At 46.3% G+C, this 1,712-nt stretch overlaps 1 protein-coding gene across 1 annotated transcript in view; it reads right to left on the reverse strand.

Annotated features, from left to right (window-relative positions):
• Positions 1–283, reverse strand: part of LOC104914541 (probable E3 ubiquitin-protein ligase makorin-1) — a 2,428-nt gene extending 2,145 nt beyond the window's left edge. The window contains exon 1 of the mRNA XM_019623163.2: positions 247–283. Within this exon, the coding sequence (XP_019478708.1) occupies positions 247–283 (37 nt within the window). The remainder of the gene's footprint in view (positions 1–246) is intronic.
• Positions 284–1,712: the final 1,429 nt, after the last annotated feature.

Here is a 1,712-nt window from a genome sequence, read left to right on the forward strand (position 1 = left end):
GGGAGGTGCGAGAGCCGCTCCGTGGCGTTTCCAGCAGCGCCCCGGAACCCGACTTTGCTGTCCGGCTGCTGGTTGCCCAAACAAGCAAGGACAAATGTTTATCCACTACATAGTGTGGCACAATATAGAGCTTCCAGAGCCCGTTACTGCGCTGTAGGGCGCCCTGCAGGCTGCCTGTCCTTTTCCTCTTGCCTTTCCCTCACTTTCCCCAGGTGCTCTCCTTGCTTTGCTTTATATTCCCATTGCCTTCCTCTACATTGCTCAGAAATTCCACTTTCTTCATGAATATAAATCCTAAAGCACTGCCATTCCATTAGAGTTATCCAGTTGGGTTGTATTGCATCACATTTTGCCTTGGATCTCACTCTAGGGCACCAGAGCATAGAAGCAGATTGTAATGTTGAGGTCTGATTGGGGGAAGGCAATTCTCTTGGTGGGGTCAGCATGGAGGGGCCAGAGCCCTAACCACAATAACCCCAACCCTAATGGAGCCCCAACCCCAAAGCAATACTAATCATAAGCCTAACAACCTTGAAGATAGCTGTAATAACCTCCCAAAGTAATTCTAATTCTTACCCCTAAACCCAGCACTAAAATTTTCTCTAATATTAATAACATGGCGAAGGCTGGCAAAGCTGAACAGAACCCAAGGGGACCTCAGCAAATCCCAGCACAGAGCAGCGAACCCAAATCCACTTGAAACTACTAGACAGAACAGGGAAATCCCCTCCTTACAATGAAAGAGGTAATTCTCTAGAGAAGAGGAAGCAGATAGGGAGCAGCTGTCGAGTATCCCATTAATCAACAGAACATTATAGACACCTCCATGTATTGCAGCCTAGGAAACATCTAACAATACTTCAGACTGTCAGTACCACCAGGAAATAAGACAAACAGCAGCCCAGCCTGGTTCTCCCTCATTCCAGGATAAGTTTCTACAAAGCCTGACTGATGCTCTATGGCACTTCCACCTCTTTTCTCTGCTCAGGCTGATTTTAAAGCTCCTGGGAGGGTCAAGCAGAGTCAAAACCACAGAACCAAGCAGCCTTCCCCCAGCACACCCTGCATTTCCAGGGTTTGCTTCCAGCCTCTCATGGTTTATCTTGCATGTACACCTCACAGGAACCCAGGGTACATGATAAGCTGCAGCCAATTGCAAAACCACAGCTAACAAGGCTCTTTGCAGAAACCAGCATCATGCTATTTCAGAGTTTCATTTCTTTGGCTGGCACTAAACATTAATGAACAAACTCGAAGCAGTAGCATGCTGCACATTTGTGGTTTAATTCCTCTTCTCCTTGCATGGATGCTGGTGTTCATGACTTTTTAAACAGCTGATGAAGTGCTTCATAAACAAAATGCACCATTGCAAACTCCAGTGGTGGTTATCCTCAGAAATCCACCTACACTCATCTTTTCAGTTCTCTGGTCAGAATGTGTCCAGCTCAGGTTTCCAGTGGGTGTTTTCATGGGTACAGAAGAGTAATCTGGGCACATTGATGCTATGGCGGTACTTTCTATTAGTCACAGAATTGTTAAAGTTGGAAAAGGCCTCTAAGGACATCAAGTCCAACCATCAACCCATCCCCACCATGCTGCTTACTGCACCCTGAGCACCTCACCAAAGGAAGGGCAATTATCACTCTTTGCAGTACAGGAACATGTCACAGAGAGGCTGCTCCCAAAATCCATGAAGACAAAAAAAAAAAAAA

This window comes from Meleagris gallopavo, chromosome 28, assembly GCF_000146605.3.
Source record: "Meleagris gallopavo isolate NT-WF06-2002-E0010 breed Aviagen turkey brand Nicholas breeding stock chromosome 28, Turkey_5.1, whole genome shotgun sequence".
NCBI lineage: Eukaryota > Metazoa > Chordata > Aves > Galliformes > Phasianidae > Meleagris > Meleagris gallopavo.